This window comes from Chanodichthys erythropterus, chromosome 20 (assembly GCF_024489055.1).
Source record: "Chanodichthys erythropterus isolate Z2021 chromosome 20, ASM2448905v1, whole genome shotgun sequence".
NCBI lineage: Eukaryota > Metazoa > Chordata > Actinopteri > Cypriniformes > Xenocyprididae > Chanodichthys > Chanodichthys erythropterus.
Window position 1 is genome coordinate 14,781,502 of NC_090240.1, and position 15,783 is coordinate 14,797,284.

At 36.4% G+C, this 15,783-nt stretch overlaps 2 protein-coding genes across 2 annotated transcripts in view; both read right to left on the reverse strand.

Moving 5' to 3' along the window:
* Positions 1 to 9,574, reverse strand: part of LOC137008780 (synaptonemal complex protein 2-like) — a 37,188-nt gene extending 27,614 nt beyond the window's left edge. The window contains exons 1-12 of the mRNA XM_067370494.1: positions 9,551 to 9,574; positions 9,245 to 9,385; positions 3,642 to 3,740; positions 3,438 to 3,533; positions 2,475 to 2,499; positions 2,283 to 2,368; positions 1,975 to 2,069; positions 1,788 to 1,822; positions 1,447 to 1,589; positions 1,311 to 1,363; positions 1,192 to 1,237; positions 997 to 1,101 (exon numbers count right to left, since the gene is read on the reverse strand). Coding sequence (XP_067226595.1) covers positions 997 to 1,101; positions 1,192 to 1,237; positions 1,311 to 1,363; positions 1,447 to 1,589; positions 1,788 to 1,822; positions 1,975 to 2,069; positions 2,283 to 2,368; positions 2,475 to 2,499; positions 3,438 to 3,533; positions 3,642 to 3,740; positions 9,245 to 9,385; positions 9,551 to 9,574 — 948 coding nt within the window. The remainder of the gene's footprint in view (positions 1 to 996; positions 1,102 to 1,191; positions 1,238 to 1,310; positions 1,364 to 1,446; positions 1,590 to 1,787; positions 1,823 to 1,974; positions 2,070 to 2,282; positions 2,369 to 2,474; positions 2,500 to 3,437; positions 3,534 to 3,641; positions 3,741 to 9,244; positions 9,386 to 9,550) is intronic.
* Positions 9,575 to 12,353: 2,779 nt separating this feature from the next.
* On the reverse strand, positions 12,354 to 14,280 carry ppp1r3da (protein phosphatase 1, regulatory subunit 3Da). Its single transcript, XM_067371767.1, has 2 exons — positions 14,104 to 14,280; positions 12,354 to 13,789 (listed from the first exon to the last, which is right to left on the reverse strand). The coding sequence occupies exon 2, from the start codon at positions 13,732 to 13,734 to the stop codon at positions 12,829 to 12,831; it is 906 nt and encodes a 301-aa protein (XP_067227868.1). The 5' UTR covers positions 13,735 to 13,789; positions 14,104 to 14,280; the 3' UTR covers positions 12,354 to 12,828.
* Positions 14,281 to 15,783: the final 1,503 nt, after the last annotated feature.

The following is a 15,783-nucleotide window of genomic DNA, read 5'->3' on the forward strand; positions in this document are numbered from 1 at the left end:
AGTGTTAAGTGATAAATGGAAATATAAGTAAATTTTTTTAATCTAAAAAATTACCCAATCCGTGCTTAAAAAAACAGTAATATGTTCCAAACCGTGAGTTTTGTGATCCGATGTGGCACTAATAAACAGACATGCACTCTTGAATTGCACGTTCATGCCTTTGGGGGTGAAACGATGAGAGGAGTGTGTTTGTTTTGAGGTGATTTCAAATGTCAACAGTTATTCTCAGAAATCGCTTACTGCACCTTTAATTCTTTCTTTCTTTATTATTTATATAGCACATTTACTACAACAGCTGTTGCCCAAAGTGCTTCACAATCTCAAAGATCTAGATGGAGAATACACTGACAACATACTAGAGAGATAAGCAGGGGCAAGGTTAATGTTCAATGTTGGTTGTATTTGTAATGTTCTGTAATCTGTTGATGTTTGTTTGTATTTGACATTTGTTGTTATTGATGACTGAAGGGTGCCACAGATGCAAAAAAAAAATTCTGAAAGGACAATAAACTGTACTAACTTAGAAAAAAGAAAATTGTGTAACGCCCTAAAACAAGTAAAAGAATCTAATTCTATACCGAACAGGCAGCCATTTCAGCTTTTTTAATAGCGGTTGACTGACTCAAATGTCTTAGCTAATTTGAGCATTCTCGCAGCTGCATTCTGTTCTCTCTTTTTTGGAGGCACGTCAATGTTCTGTTATCAATTATAAAGTAAAGTGTCAGTACAGTAGTCCATTCATGTAAAAACGTGAATGCTTTCTCAATATCAAGTTGATTTAAAAAAAGACTTAGTTTTGGCTAAAAGGAGTCGATAAAAGTTACTAGATCCAACAACCGAATTTATATGTTTGTCCATTTTTCAGTCTGTATCCAAAACAAACCCTACATTTTTTCACTAGCTGTAATTTAACCAGACAAGGGAGTAGATTTTAAGCATTTACTATAATTATTTTCCAATGTCAAATGTAAGATTGAGAGACTGTGGGGCCATTACCTGGGCATCCTTATCAGTCACACAGAAGTAAAAAGAGATGCTTTGACTTCCTAGGTTAAAGTCAATCCAGAACGCTTCAAGATTTTCATCCTCTGGCATGAGCAGCTGTAAACATTTTAATAAAGAAACATACATTTATGTATTTCCATACTCATTTTTATTGGCTTTTGTCCCATATTAAATGTAAAAACTAACCTCATGTTTGTCTAAAAATGCCTCCAGGCAAGGGTAGGAGTACACACTGTGAGAAGATAAACAAAGACATGTTATACAATCTTTAAAAAAAGAGAAAGCTGTCAAAAGACATTAAGTACCTTCTCCCATCTCCTTGCATGCCATTCACCATATTTAGAAACTTCCTGCAGTCCTGTAACAAAGACACATACAAAAATCATACTCTAAAATTCTATGCAACCAAAAAAAATTCTGTTAATGTGAGGCAATATTTACAGTCTCAAACTCAGAATCCTTAATCTTCTTGAATGCAGAGGAGACAAATGTCATGGTAAACCAGGAGTCAGCTAGTTCATTCCTCTGAGCTGGTGAAGTCATTCTGCAGAGGGCCTCCATTAAAGACACCTGCAGGTCATAATCTAAACAGCAGCAGAAATGTAGCTAAAGTCAGTCATAGTATGAGTGCAGTTTAATAATGATCAGTGTTTTGCAAATAGTTTTGTAATGATCATAACATTTATAATACTTTTGAACTATGCTTCATTATACATCTATAAATCACACTTTCTTCACTAATCTTTCCAAGTATACTCACTACAATGGATTTTTGCACTAACCTCCACCTTTTAGGATTCGACTAGCCACATCATTCCTGATTAAAAACAGAAAAGATTTAAAAGATATTTTGAATAAAAGAGTAAATGTGTCCACAGGAGCAACAGGGGAACTTTTAAAATGTATCGTTAAGTATTCAAGAATCCTTCAAGACACACGATAGTGATAATGTATCATCAATCAACATACATCATACACGAGGCCTCTTGAGATGACAAGATCTTCTTCTTCTTTTTCAGCTCCAGGGGAATCTTTGCCAGAATAGCATTGAGTTTCCTTGCTGCCTGTCATTAAGAGTAAATAATAATCCTTCATACATTCCCTCCTGTAATTAAGTCATCTATTTCTGGAAAAGTGTAGGTAAACACAGCAGCTCAAATGACATGTCATGTCACATGTCATGACTGGAGGTGTAGAATGAGTTTTTAATACGGTCAAAATGAATTCTTCCATGCATATTTGTGGCAACTGAAGCTAAACTGTATTGAATCTCTTACCTCTTTCTGGATCATGATGTTTATTCGGGCATCAGAGGACAGTTTGCCAATGTGACTAAGCAGAGCTTCTGTAACTTCATATGTACCTGAAGGAATACACAGATTTAACTGAATGCAGAGCACTGTTCAACCTACTCTTTGTCTTTTCTTTTCTTTTTTTTAACTATTGAAAATTTGGAACAAAACACTCACCTTCTTTACAACTTTCATGAATAACCTGCAAAGGTGAAATAAAACATTTACAGATCAGATTACTGTATTACAGCAGGTGTGTGTGTGTGTGTACAAATTGTGTCACACACACATCCTGATAAGTGAAGTCAAAACATTTTGATTGCCCTCTGGTGACTGGCTGCAATAAAAACCATAAACCCCGCCCTCTTCATGTAATCGAATGGGATGCGAGTAAAACTAAAAAAATCCAATTACACTTTTTTCCAAATATGGTTTCTGTCATTTTAGGTCGTTCTTATCACGCTGACCTATGTCCAAGTGTTCGTTTTTCTAATAAGTTTGATTTTAGTTAGTTATTTAATGCTATAAAAATGGGGTATAACGTCATGATTGACAGTCATGCTTGCGATTGATTCTGCGGGAGCGGGACCTTGATACCGCAGCTCCATCTTATGATCACTACTTGTAGACTTGGGCTCTGAATGGCGTAATGGGCGCAAGTGTTATTTCTGGGATATTTTGCCTTAATTAATGGATGTGAAGTGAAGACATCTTTTTTAACAGTCTATGGTGTGTACACAGAAAAAAAGATAAAAATGTTGCTTCACTAAATATGTTTTTTTTTTTAACTTTTTTTGGTACTCCTTTCCTAGCAATTACATCTGCTAAGTCATATTGCAGCAAAACATTTTGACATCTGTGATTGCTTTCAATACGTATGTTTACATGCACTAACCTTTGTCAATCCAAGTCCTGTTTATGCACTACAAACGCTAAAAGTTGCAGTCCAATTCACATATTTGTTTACATGTGGATTACAGTAAATGCATTCTGAACAAAATTTCAGTGCATGCACAGCACCAGGTCGCCGCATTCAGAACTGGAAAAAGTTATCAATCTGGATAATAACAGAATGTTGGGGTGCATGTAAACATAATTTAAATGCATTTCCTTTTATTACAAAAATGTGCCGTTACAAACCATCAGTGCATCAAAGAAGTCCTCAGCCAACTTTATCAATGTCTCATTTCTTGATGACCCTGCCTCCACCCACAGCTTTCTGGCCTTCTCGAACCACTGCACCATGTAAACATACATTTTAAGCCATGAATATATTATTCTCTTTCACCACAGAAACATTGATTGTACACTTATCTTTTTAACAAATCCCTGGGCGACTATTACAGATATTCCTCCACCCCCTGGAAACACCAGCATCTCGCCATATTTGTGTAAAACGGTAAGCACCATACAAGCATGGTCCACATTTCCAAGATCCATTTCCTGCAAGAACACACAAAAGAGTGCATTACGCAGGGTTATTTGGCAAAAAAAAGAACATTTGAAAACGCTTTTCCTTGAAACTAACTAGTCATGTATCTGCCATTGCCAGTCTCAGACTACAGATTATGGTGGGCTATTTGAAACATACCAACAAAGGTTTCTCACTACAATATGGTGCAAACACATGTAGCATTTAGGATGCTTTTAATATCAAGTAGGGCCATCAAAATGGTCGGAATTCCTTGTACGGGCACTTCTCCTGGAAGAGCGCTCACGCACATGTCGACCAGAGCAAGAGAGCAAGAGCACGCCCATCAACGTGCTTCGTTCGGCTTTACGGAAGTCATCAGCAGCGCTGCACAGGACTTGCTCAAGAAAGATCTGTCACTTTGTTGATTTTGTGGTCTAAAAACAATGTCACCAAAGAAGTGTGTTTTTGGTTGTGAGGGAAAGTTTACCTTGCTTCCCAAAGAACCCAGAAAGGCGCTTGATATTTGTTATTAAAATAACCATAGAAACTGATAGTTGCAATCACTTTTTTATTGGTTAAAATGAATGGAGAATATGCTCGAGCCCTCAGGATCGGTGCTTAGGGTTTCATAAACAAGGCCCAGTTCAGCGCTGGATTTACAGATCGTTTGAAACTGAAAGATGGAGCGGTCACAGCGGTAATGATCCCGGTCATGAGTCAGAACCGCAGGCGGTGAGTAGAACTGCTTCAAATGTCTGTTTTGTTGGCAATAGGCGCCTAAGTGCATATAATGTAAACAACACAAATGTAGTAGTGAATTTATAAATTCATTATTCATCATTCACTATACACTATATTCATTATAGTGATTCAAAAGTTATCCAGGGATAATGCATTGGTGTATTGCATGTGTGTTTAAATTGATCTGACCATTGCTAGCTTGCAGACAATCTCTACACAAAAGTTGCGCGTGCTTGTGACAGCTCGTTACTCTACACCTCCGCTCACATGACATGCCTCCAGGCACTCCAGTGTTTCCCATACATTGACTAGACTGTGGTGGCCCGCCACATTCTAATTTGTCCCGCCACAGTCTCAAAATGAAACGGAAATTATGTTTGTCACGATATTTAAATTATCGTATGATAATTGCGCTCTTTTATATGTCAAAAGTGGGAGTCATGGAGCAAAATAATTAGAATAGCACCAATTAAGTTTTCGTGCACTATATTCAAAGTCATTTGAAGCCATTCCATAGCTTCATGTGAGGGACAGAAGGATATGTACATCAATAAGATCACGGTCAGAAACTCGTCTTCCCTCCGCAGCAGCTGTCAATCATTCAGCACTCAAACAGCGAGCCGCTTTCGGTAACAACAGTCAGCATGGTAAAACTCTCCAATATGATATATTCCCATTATAATAATTGATATGTAGATAAAAGGCTGTGGATTTGCATAAAATGAGAAATGAGAGTTTATTGCTGTTTCTGAACGATGTCATCATATTGTCTACAGGGTGTCTGTTATAGGGCTGCACGATTAATCGCATGTTATTCTCACGCGCATTTCGTCAGTAAAGCCGGTTCCCTGATTACCGCTAAATCGCCATCACCTGCTTTTAAACGGAGCGCCTTTTAATAGACAGAGCCGTAGATCACAGACAAGCCACGCAATATCGCGTTCATTATCGCAGGCGATTCATCTGCGATATGAACGCGATATTGCGTGGCTTTTCAGTGATCTACGGCTCTGTCTATTAAATGCCGCTTCATTTGAAAGCAGGTGATGGTGATTTAGCGGTAATCAGGGAACCGGCTTTACTGACGAAATGCGCGTGAGAATAGCATGCGATTAATCGTGCAGCCCTAGTCTGTTAGATCGCACAACACAAGGACTATGAATTGGCGTCACACGCACAATAACTGAAATTTAAAAAAGTGAGAAGAAACATATGATTAATAAATTGTTAGATGCAGATATACACAGGGATTCTCTTTGTACCATGAACTTTTCAATGCGCTCTGACTCGTTATTGCTTCAAGCACATCATTCTGCACTCAGGATGCGCATTACCGTTTTTTTGCTGCTGTTTTGAAGCTTTTCATATTATCATGGTTTTGCACACTGAAAGATTATTAATAGCCTATTTTGTTCTGTCGTATCTATCATATCTTGTTGCCCCATTAAAAAGCTGCACAATGGATGTAAAATAAGCATATTTTATATTAACTTTATATAAATACATTTAATTCTTTACATATAAATCTAATATAAATTGTTTTTTCATAAGAATTTTAATTTTTATTATTTCATAAGAATACAAATAGTAATTTTAAACTTTCTTATTAACATTTGGATTTATAAAATTACTGTGCAAAGTTTTTTTTTCGTTGTTTTTTTTCCCAAGAATTAGGCTAGAATACTTTTTGCTGCTGAATTATATACTCACCCAGTTTACTTATTTATTGGTCAGCTTATGATTATATATTTTTATTCATTTGTTATTTTTCATTTGCATTCTGGATTGGTTAACAAATCAAAGAGTGACCATTAGTTCCACAAATACAGATACAGGCTCCCACTAATAAATGAATTCAACAAAGGTAACTGCTTTTGCTACATATTTTTAATGGTTTAAATGTAGCCTACTATATGTTGTGTACGTGACTAATGTGCCCTACCATCACCAATAAATAAATGACTTTTAGAGCACAAAATTGTTTACAAGAGAACAAAATTTCTTCATTTATCTAGTCACTTTATGCATTTAAATTTAAAATTTACTAAATTTTCCTCCGGGGGGCCATGCCCCCGGACCCCCCTAGAGGACCCGATGTCTGCCCACCACAGTCTCACAAAATCCTGTGGGAAACACTGTACTCAGCTGTTTTCGGAAAGACTCGGTACAGCGTATCTATCTTTTATAATTATGATGAAACAAAAGACTTTTCTGCGATATGAAGGATGCTATACTACTATAGGTACTTAAGATTAACTTGAGATTGGCAGAAACTGTGTGTGATACCCCCCTTTAAATACTAACTTGTTTTATTAATGCAGGATATGAGAATGTTTTAAAGATGGAGTTGGTTGTGGAGAAAAATGTCATGTCGCATAGAAATGTTTATGTATTACCTAAAAGGTGAGCCTGTAGAAATCACACATGCAATTTGCAAACTTTGAACGAGAATATGCCAGTGAATAATCCACAGTCAATAATTTCCTAAAAGCAAAAATGAAAGAAAAACTGACCGAGCTTTTGCCATCTGACGCTGCATGGCGCATTCTCTCAGACACGACGAGAGCTGAATCTACCTCAGGTATATCAAATCTAAATTTATTGGCTTAATAGTTCTCTTGTGGACAATACATTAACGATAGTGAAAAAACGAGAAGACATATTTCAACATTTCTTGTTTCTAGGTTTTTTCAGTGTCAGTGTTTGAAGCTTCTTTTGAGTTTCATTGATGACTGATTATTGTGCCGTGTTTGGAATGGGAGACTATAAGTGCTATATAATTTTAGTAGTAGTATTATTAAAACATGTAAAAGAGATTTTTAATCTCAATGTGCTTTTCCTGGTAAAATAAAGGTTATAATAATTTGAAATTGTATTGTTATTAGCATTATTAGTGTCATTAAAATGTTTTGTTAATGTGCTATGGAAACAACAAAATGCTGACGAACAACAATGCTGTTTTCATCTTGACTTAAACAACAATTGTATAAGAATATTGCATCTATTTTATAACATGCAGTCTTGACAATCCATTCTTATATTAATTTGATAATAATACTACCCTGATAATAATAATAATAATAACTGAATGCATTAATGGAAAAATTATCATTGTGATATTGTCAAAGGCATCAGCCATCATCGATATCTCTGACTATCGTCGATACACGACACTATCGTCTATCGGCACAACCCTACGTGAAGCATTACAAACAGTATAATTAAAGATGATGGAGATATATAAAACTACTCATTTAAAATGTTGATTATATATATAAAACTATATATTTTAAGTTTATTGCAAAATATACATATTCACAAATACTTAAGTATTTTGAGAGGGTAAGTGAGACTGACTGGTCATTCGCAGTTGCTTCATGGTAATGGGCGGCGCTTAAGCATTTTTGGAGCATTTTTTCTTGTTGTGACTCTCTGATTGGTTGAATTTTCTGTACAGCATCATGGGTAATGTAGTTTTTCACCACTAATTCTGATGTTAAACAATTCTTTTAAAGATAAGTTGAAATATGGCAGGCTGATGGCTTTAACCAAAGCAAATACCAACAATTAACAACCTTGTAGCTCACAGTAGGTCTGTCTTTAAAGGTTTATAAGTTATTGTTCAAAATCCTTTTCCCTATGGAGAAAAATAAAGTAGTTTTTACTTTCAGAACATAACTTTTAAAGAACATAAAAATTCAGCGAAGTTCATACACTTAAAGGGTTAGTTCACCCAAAAATAATGTCATTTATTACTCACCCTCATGTCATTCCACACCCGTAAGACCTTCGTTCATCTTCAGAACATGAATGAAGATATTTTTGATGAAATCCAATGGCTCAGCAGTGAGGCCTCTATACAGCAATGTCACTGAACTTCTCAAGATCCATTAATGTACTAAAAACATATTTAAATCAGTTCATGTGAGTACAGTGGTTCAATATAAATATTATAAAGTGACGAGAATATTTTTGGTAGGCCCATTTAGTGATGGCCGATTTCAAAACACTGCTTCAGGAAGCTTCGGAGTGTTATGGATCTTTTGTGTCGAATCAGCGGTTCGGAGCGCCAAAGTCAAGCGATTTCAGCAGTTTGGTGGTTTGACACGCGATCCGAATCACGATTCGACACAAAAGATTCATAATGCTCTGTCGTTATTTAGTTTTTTTGGCGCACCAAACATATTCTCGTCACTTTATAATATTAATATTGAACCACTGTACTCACATGAACTGATTTAAATATGTTTTTAGTACATTAATCGATCTTGGGAGAGGAAATGTCATTTCTGGCTATGGAGGCCTCACTGAGCCATCGTATTTCGATCATCGTATCAAAAATATCTTAATTTGTGTTCTGAAGATGAACGAAGGTCTTATGGGTGTGGAACGACATAAGGGTGAGTAATTAATGACATTATTTTCATTTTTGCGTGAACTAACTCTTTAAAGGGATAGTTCATCCAAAAATGAAAATTCTGTTCTCACACAAGTATGAATTTCTTTGTTCTGCTGAACACAAAAGAAGATATTTTGAAGAATGGGTAGCCAAATAGGTGATGGGCCTCATTGACTTCCATAGTATAGAAAAAAAATATACTGTATGGAAGTAAATGAGGCCCATCAACTGTTTGCTTACAAACATTCTTCAAAATATCTTCTTTTGTGTTCAGAAGAAGAGAGAAATTCATACAGGTTTGGAATGTAAGAGTGAGTAAATGATGACAGAATTTTTATTTTTGGGTGAACTATCCATTTAAGTCATGTATACACTAGTAAACAAATAACTTACCCTGTTGAACAGCTTATCCAGCTTGGTCATGAATTGTCTGGAACACTTCAAAGAGATTTCCTCCTTGCTTTCATTTTGCAGAAATTTTTCTAAGGCCTGAAAATTACTGTGTTTGAAAGCCTCATCCACCAGTTTCTCCACCTGAGTAATTCAATATAAAGTGAACTTTGAGGTATTATGCATAAATGAATAAAAATCATGTCGTATAATTACAGGAGACAAAACCATTACAGAGGTGAGAAATTACATCAATTTTCCCAGAAATAAAAGCTTGAAGTAAACAGCTCTTTTGAGTTTAATTCTCACCTGATGGTCCTGCAAAGGTGCCATGATGCACAGACGACCTGTTTTAAATGCTGAAGACATTAAATGTGATCTCAGACGCAGATGATTCAAAGAAAATACAATTCCAGGAAAGATGAGAACACAGCAGTCTGAAGTTTCTAAATGTCAGTCTTTGTAATTGTCAAAATTACATTAACTTAAAAAGACACAAAACTATGTGCTTTGGCTTTGTTTATTTTAAGATGCGATCTATTAAATTATGTTGTTAGCGGATTTTAGTCATTTAATAACTCATCTACAGCATAGACTGCACAATTTCTGTGGCAAAATACACACATAACAGTAAAGATGAATGGTTTTCGCGATCGTGTTATTTGATGGAAATCGCAGCTAGTTTAGCCTGTTAGCTAAGTGTTCAGATTACCTCAGATTATGACTGACGCTTCAGCGGACTTCAGGACAAACTTTCACATTTATTATTATCAAATAATGTGAAGTTAACGATGATCGTTCAGATGCAATTTCGAGACGAAAATGTTTGTCACTCAAAATAGTTTGTAAAAGAGATTGACGGTCATATTGAACCGTTGTGTTTTCAAAACGCGGGAAAGTAAAATGACGAGCACGCGCATGTTCTTCGGAGTCGGATCTTTTCAATGAATCGATTGAATCGTTCTCGATTCAAAACTCACCGAGCGTACAGACCGTACAGACATTTAATGGTCAAGTTCATTTTTTTTTTTATTAAAGTACTTTAAATGTCGAATGGCAGAATTATTAAAAATAAAACGTGCTGGGAATATTTTTAAGATTAATAAATATTTTTAGATTTAATAAACATATATATTTTTTAACCCTGCTGAGTCTTCGGTCAAAAATGACCGGAAAGAAATACATTTTGAAATGTTTAACTTTTTGCTTCATCCGAATGGGATGACACTTGGCGAGTTTTGTCGCATTAGCTATGTGAACACACAAAAAATCATGGACATGATTCGGATATGTTAAAGGGTTGAAAATACGAAAAAATATGAAAACTCAGGTGGTACAAACACTTTTTTTGCAGAAAAAGTGCAAAGCAATGAAGGGGTGATACTCTAAAATGTCAAGAGAGCAAAACTGACACATCCATCCCCCAACCCCTATATTCATACATATATGGAATACTGCTTTAATTGAAAAACAATTGAAAGGGCCCTCGTACCCAGGGCCACTGCCACCCGGAGGCCTTAAAGGGTTATTTCACCCAAAAATAAAAATAATGTCATTAATTACTCACCCTCATGTCGTTCCACACCCGTAAGACCTTCGTTCATCTTCTGAACACAAATTAAGATATTTTTGTTGAAATTCGATGGCTCAGTGAGGCCTGCATAGCCAGCAATGACATTTCCTCTCTCAAGATCCATTAATGTACTAAAAACATATTTAAATCAGGTCATGTGAGTAGTTGTACAGTTATGAATCTTTCATGTTGAATCAGTGGTTCGGAGTCACGTGATTTCAGCAGTTTGGCAGTTTGACACGCGATCCGAATCATGATTCGATACGCTGATTCATTATGCTCCGAAAGCTTCATGAAGCAGTGTTTTGAAATCAGCCATCACTAAATAAGTCATTATTTTGTTTTTTTGGCGCACCAAAATATTCCTGTCGCTTTATAATATTAATATTGAACCACTGTACTCACATGAACTGATTTAAATATGTTTTTAGTACATTAATGGATGTTGAGAGAGGAAATGTCATTGCTGGCTATGCAGGCCTCACTGAGCCATCGGATTTCATCAAAAATATCTTAATTTGTGTTCTGAAGATGAACGAAGGTCTTACGGGTGTGGAACGACATGAGGGTGAGTCTAAAATGACATTATTTTCATTTTTGCGTGAACTAACTCTTTAAGAAAACAGTTAACAGTGGGCAACATGTATTTAAGCATGTAAATACAGGAGAATTATGGCAAAGTCCTTTTGACGTGCCACACTTCCTGCTGCCAACAGGTGGTGCTTTGACTATTACTAAATATTGGCATGTAGATGTCTTCAGGCCAGGACTATTATCAAACATGTGAAGTTTGGGGCAGATTGGACATTGTATCCCTGAGTTACAACAACTTCCTGTTTCATGGCAAAACATCCTGTTGGTTTCAGATTTTGCACCCAGGGACTTTTTTGTAGGTATTGGGCTGTTAGATGTGTCTACTGAATTTCATACTTGTACATACTGTATATATGTACATACATTCATTTTGCCACACCTAATTATGAACCCATATCAGACGCAAATTTTCACCACTTCTGACGCGTGAGCAAAGTTTCATGAGTTTTTGAGCATATTTAAGCCCTCAAAAATGTGATTTATTTCAGAGAAGACGAATAATTGACCGAGCAATTACAATACGGTCCTCCTCACACCATCGGTGCTCAGGCCCTAAATATATTAGAAAAAAAGTGTATTATTTTCAATGGGAAAAAATAACTAATAAAAACTATAAATATTGCATAGTATCATAAAATACCCTCAAAAATGTTAATAATACTCAAAAAATATTGAACAAAAATATATTTCATTGGTTTTCCTGAAACAAAAAAGTTATATTTCAAGGCCTCAATCACTTTTGACAGCGAAGGAGTCAAGTGTGACCCCTAAATGAAGAGGACAAGAGGGTTAAAAAACATTCAAGACATGTAATTATCTTTTAGTATTGTTCACTGTAAAAGTCAATTAATTTGTAAATGACTTTGATGTTATGAACTGAATCATGGCAGCAACAAACTGAACATACAAATAAAAAAAAAAAAAAAACTTAATTTTTGTGTCTAAATATGGCTTTATTGGAAGGTTTGAAGGACAGTGAAGAATAGCTGGATAGTTCTTTAAAACAAGCAGTTTTCCACATTTCCATTAAACACATCCTTATTATTTTTTCCATCAACATCTGTGTTTACAATATATACAAGTATTTTGAAACTGCACCACATAGTGACAATAAAATCCTCACACAAACATGTGCAAATCTGAAAGGTAGAAAATACAGTAAAGGCACTTTTTGAATCTACATTACATGATCAAAGCCAACATACAGAAATACTCTGAGTGCTACAGTCCAGTTAAACAGTCACAAATCATAGTTAAAAATCTCATCTTTCACATGGCTTCAGATTATTATTCACAAAGGAAATGTACTATGGCACCTCCAGATGCTTAGCAATATACATCACACAGTGAAAATGCTGGTGGGTTGCAAGTAAAGTGAAAATAGTGCTCTAAAAAAAGTTTCATCTAACTTTCAGTGTCCTCAGATAAAGTGTATCATGCTGTCTTCACATTCCTTCGGCACAGGCAGGTTGTAACTCTGACAGGTCAATTTGTAATTCTGCCCACCGTTGTTATCCCAAAACTGAGCGCCCATTACTTTATAACAAATCGCAAACTCCAGCACAGCCCCAGGGTGAAGGATAAACGGAGGAACGGGAAGATGAAATCGAAAAGTGTCACAGCAGGGCCCGTTTGACATAGATTTGCTCGAAACCCAGTAAGCTTTGGTTTCTGAGCAGCTCTTCCAGTTTGTAAAGGAATAGCGAACACTCACTTCCTTCTCAAAAGCCAAATTTACAACTTGAACGATCCCTATAATGCCAGGCTCGTAGCACAAAACCCGCTCCAGGCATACTTGTTGGCAACGCAGACGATCCGTGAAGTTTGAACATTCGCCCGGCTGGACAGAGAACATGGGCTTCAAATACGGTAAGGATATCTCCATGCTCTTACTCGAGGCTAGCTCTGCATTCATCAACAGTCGGAAGAGAACGTGCTCTGGGACAAACGGGTCCTCGCCGCTTTTAAAAACCTTGACGTTTTCCAGATCCAACCCCAAAGAGTCCACAAACCGGACGCTGGCTCTGCGACTAAGCTTTCTTCTCTCTGATGGAGATGGAAGAGACTGAGTGCGCCTCTGGATGATGGATTTGGTTGGGGGTTCACATGACAGGCTGCGGCCTGCAGTTTGCCTTGGAGTGGTTCTCGGGCTAGGTGGACGGATTTTAACGGGCTTCCTCCCGCTGTCCGTTTTTGAGCGGGACGTGTCCTGCAACGTCGGTGTGGAACTTTCTTTTGAGCCATCTGAAACCGTGGTAAAAAATAGGTCAGCGTTCATCTCTCCGAGGGGTGTGTCTTTATGGCAACATCCCAAAGACCAGGCCATGTTTATTAGAAATCCTTGCTTTCCAGTGCACCTAGCACAGCTAACTTAGAAAGGCCTGAAAAAGAGAAACAATCTAGGTTATAAGTAATTATTGATATATTTACCTATTATATATTTATATATACCATAATTTATATATTTAAATGTTCTAGGAAGTTGCAAGTCTGTCTGCCATAGGTAATACTGTGCAGCTGTGAAAACATGGCAGGCTCACTAACTACTTCAATCTCAGCTGGATACTGATCACTTTTATCCAAGATGCATTTAATGTCTTTTAAAATGGTAGTGTTAGTGCAAACGTGTACAGTCAGGGACTGTGGCTCTGTGCGAAATTTAAAAAAAGAAGAAGTTCAAGTTTCATTATCTCACCAGTAAAATCCGAAGTGTTTGGGTTTACGACGCATCTGAAAATCCTCCGATGCTATTTTCATAAACCAAGCGTTCATAACGTGGACCATGACTGTGCAAAGGTGAAATATACTACGTGATTTAACTCACATACGAAGCATTTCGTGCAAACTGCGCAAAGCTGTTATGAGAGTGATGTCAAAGGCAGGGGGCGTGGCTACTGTGTCAGCTGTACTCGGGAAACGCAGTTAGTGTCAGGGTTGCCATGTCCTCCTGTTGTAAGCTGCTTTTGGCTTGTTATATCTCTGCTTTAGTTGCTTTGGCTTGTATTAGTTCATTTCAGAATTAAAATTGCCTCATAATTTACTCACCCTCATGTCATCCAAGATGTTTATGTCTTTATTTTTTCAGTCGAAAAGAAAATAAGGTTTTTGAGGAAAACATTCCAGGATTTTTCTCTAATAGTGGACTTCAGTGGGGTGCAACGGGTGGAAGGTCCAAATTGCAGTTTCAAAGGGCTCTACACGATTCCAGCCGAGGTTTTATCTAGCGTTCATTTTCTAGTTCTTTGCACTGCTCTGTGATCCGCCACGCATTATGTAATCACATTGGAAAGGTCATGCGTGACGTAAGCGGAAGTATGTAAATCTTTCTGGAACAATGTTTTTGACAGTATTCACTGGAAGTATTCATGGTTAATGCTTATTGTATGTCCAATAAAATAAGAGACGTACATTTCAAAATGTTACATAATGTTTACCAACCAACTCCCAAATTGCCACTTTTGTTGATCTCTCTGACTTGTATTTTGCAAAGTTGAGTGTAAGATTCTAAGAACATCCTGTGCTTTCTTTCTCTGTATCTCAGTCTAGCCATTACATCATGCTTAGAGAACATGTTACTTTTCTTAGAGTTGTGCACAACCCCTACTGATTGTATTAATGCAGAGTTGTCATTTTCACTTTCTATATTTTCAATATATAATTGGCTCTCTGGCCGAATAAACTTTGTATCTTGGTTGAACTGCACTCTCTGTGTCTGAGTCTTCCGTTTGATACCCTGGTACCAGTTTTTCTGTGCTAGATTGCACAACCAAAAAAATCTCCAAATTATTTTATCTAACATTGAGGAAGAAACTTTGCTTCACTTATTCTTCCATTGCATTCATGTTAAATCTCTTTGGGAGAACTTAAGTTGTTATCTTTCTCCTTTTATAAATGTGATTTCAGACTTTTCTTTGAAGGATATATTCCTTTATTTTTCTAGGAGTGACTATGCTATTGATCTTGTTGTTAATTTCTTTGTGTTGCATTGCAAATTTTTTATTCACAAAAACAAATTTCTCAAGACATTGCCTAGATTTGATGTCTACATTGCTGAGATTTCCCTTGTTGTTAAATCTCTCAAACTCATTGATAACAACAAGAACAACAAATTCCTTAAAAACTATGACCATATTTTTCTTACTGGTTGAGGTGTCATTTGTTTGTATGTATTTTCATTTTTTTCTTTTTTTCTCCATTTATGTTAATGTATTTAATACAGTGCTGTTTCTTTCCTTGAAATAAATAAAAAAAAACTCTCATTTTCTCCTCCAACTTCAAAATCGTCTGACATCGTTGTTACCCTTTTTTTTTTTTTGCATGTTTGGCTTTGAATTTTTTTGGTGCGCCAAAAAAACAAAATAACAACTTATATAGT

Coding starts and splice junctions, on each gene's coding strand:
- ppp1r3da (XM_067371767.1), bottom strand. CDS start 13,734: ATGGCCTGGTCTTTGGGATGTTGCCATAAAGACACACCCCTCGGAGAG.